The sequence below is a fragment of the Alnus glutinosa genome, chromosome 10 (assembly GCF_958979055.1).
Source record: "Alnus glutinosa chromosome 10, dhAlnGlut1.1, whole genome shotgun sequence".
Lineage (NCBI taxonomy): Eukaryota > Viridiplantae > Streptophyta > Magnoliopsida > Fagales > Betulaceae > Alnus > Alnus glutinosa.
The window spans coordinates 12,574,376-12,576,497 of record NC_084895.1 but is presented as its reverse complement, the minus strand read 5'-3'; the positions used below and the strand labels follow the sequence as shown (position 1 = coordinate 12,576,497).

The window sequence follows — 2,122 nt, the reverse complement described above, 5'->3', positions numbered from 1 at the left end:
CCAAACAACAAAAGAATTATACATTTGAAGGGTCTAATCCGCTTGCCAAACGTGCCATAAATAAATAAATGGGTGGATGTGGATTGAACAATCGACATGCTTCATACAAGTTGGGCCATGGCCACATATTCTTAATTTGCTTCACCAAGTGTATGTTCGGAGCCTAAATTGCAAATTCTAGCTCTATATGTAGCTTCTTGCATAAGCCTAGAGTTCCGACTTAATTATGATTAAGGGTGGAAGAAGGTGGTAAACTAATAAGGGTTCTTGAATGCATAAAATATCCATGGATTATCGAACACTTCATGTTGAAGTCATAAATTCAAGAGAACACATGCTGCAACATCTTTTAATTTGTTAAGATTTTTTTTGAATAATGCTACTACATGCTATTTTTACTAGATTAATATAGCAGAGCCTATTAATTAGCCTTTAAATCGAACGTCTTTGTTAAAAAATTTTTTTTAAAAAAAAAAAAAAAAAAAAAAAATCTAAGAATTGATGACACTGCAGATAAATATGTATATGTAAAAGGCACCCATTAGTGTCAGAACATTCCAGATAATCCATTAATTGCGCAAGATCTAATTAATCAAAGGTAAAGCAAAGAAACAAAGCCTGTATAAAATTACACAAATGAAGTAAGCATCCAATTGTTGTAACATCTTTTGAAACAAATCAATACTCCGTAGCGTGTACAAACAAATAACCAAAAAAATTTAATCCCCTTATCTGCAACATGCTATATATTCAGGTATCCTCAGATATCCTCTGACCATATCTATTTCCAATACTGCTCTTACTTTTTATCATCCTGACCTCCTTTGCCACCTTGTTTAACATCACCACCGACAACTACAGTCTTTACCTTAAACCTTTCGAGCTTCAAATCATCCCCGGATATCTCGCGCGACGATCCAATGCTCAAACTCCTCTGTATAGTTTTCACTTTCACTCGACCGGATTTAGCTTGGGATAACTTTGCACCGTGCTTCTTAAATAGCTCATCAAACTCGCCGCGAAGATCCGGAAAACTTGTCGCAAACACCTCTTGTCGGCGAACGTAGAGTTGTCGGAAAAATTCTAGTACGGTCAGTAACCTCGGATCAACTGCTTTCCCCGCTGCCTTCCGATGAATCCTGTAACAGTTATCACACATGTTGCCAGCATTTTTTCGAAGCAGATCTCTTCTTATTAGTGATGGAAGAATCATTTGCTCATCTGATGGATTCCGGTGGTGGTATTTATCCGGTGCATGATCAGGTTCCGGCTGCAGCGCGTTGTCGGGGTCAACTTTGGAGAAGTTGTTCTTGTTTAGAAGGTTTCCCATGGAGGAGCTAGAAGACGCTGATCTTGTTTAGATGGTTGAAAAAATTGAAAATGAGATTGAGGCAGCTGTGTAAAGGCTGGTAGATGACAACGAATTGTTTATATATATATAAATGGGTTTGGTCTTAAGGTTGGCTTTAATGTATAGAAGTGGCTGCAGGTGGATGACGAGAATTTCCGATTATTATATAGATCTAGAGAGGTTGAAAAGAAATTAAACATGTTGAATAAATATTAGCGATTATAGTGTGAGATTTGCCAACTGAATTAGGCCGGGATTCACGGCAATTATTTGTCCCAAATTATTAAAAATTCAGGCAAATAATATGAGATATAGCTCACATGAAACTGTTATGGAAGTAATATATATGGGGATAAGTTAGAAGTTGTATAAGCGTAGAGTACAATTATTTTAGTTACTTGTAGCATTATGGTGTAGAAGTACTCATTTAGCAGTAAGTTTTTATTGTCCTTCGTAGGAATTCTCAAACTTTGTGAAATATTGAGTGATATGAAAGGAAAATGTAGAGGTACTTACACTTTTACAAAGGGAGATTTACAAACTGACATGGCATTTTATACAAAGAAGAAAATGCCCTTCCCTTCACTGGTCCAAAATATCTCTTCGGCACTCTCTCTCTCTCTCTCTCTCTCTCTCTCTCTCTCCCCTTTCACCGGCCGGATCTCAGATACAGCCGAAACCCACACTCGGCCAAATCTGAGGTCCGGCCAGATCTCCTGCCAGGATACCCATGCTCGCCAGATCTCGCTGGCAGCCAAAGATCCGGCCTTC

The 2,122-nt window shown here is 38.1% G+C and overlaps 1 protein-coding gene across 1 annotated transcript; it reads right to left on the bottom strand.

Moving 5' to 3' along the window:
- Window positions 1–599: 599 nt before the first annotated feature.
- Window positions 600–1,418, bottom strand: LOC133880279 (uncharacterized). The gene has a single exon (XM_062319199.1). The coding sequence runs from the start codon at window positions 1,328–1,330 to the stop codon at window positions 800–802; it is 531 nt and encodes a 176-aa protein (XP_062175183.1). The 5' UTR covers window positions 1,331–1,418; the 3' UTR covers window positions 600–799.
- Between the last annotated feature and the right edge of the window lie 704 nt (window positions 1,419–2,122).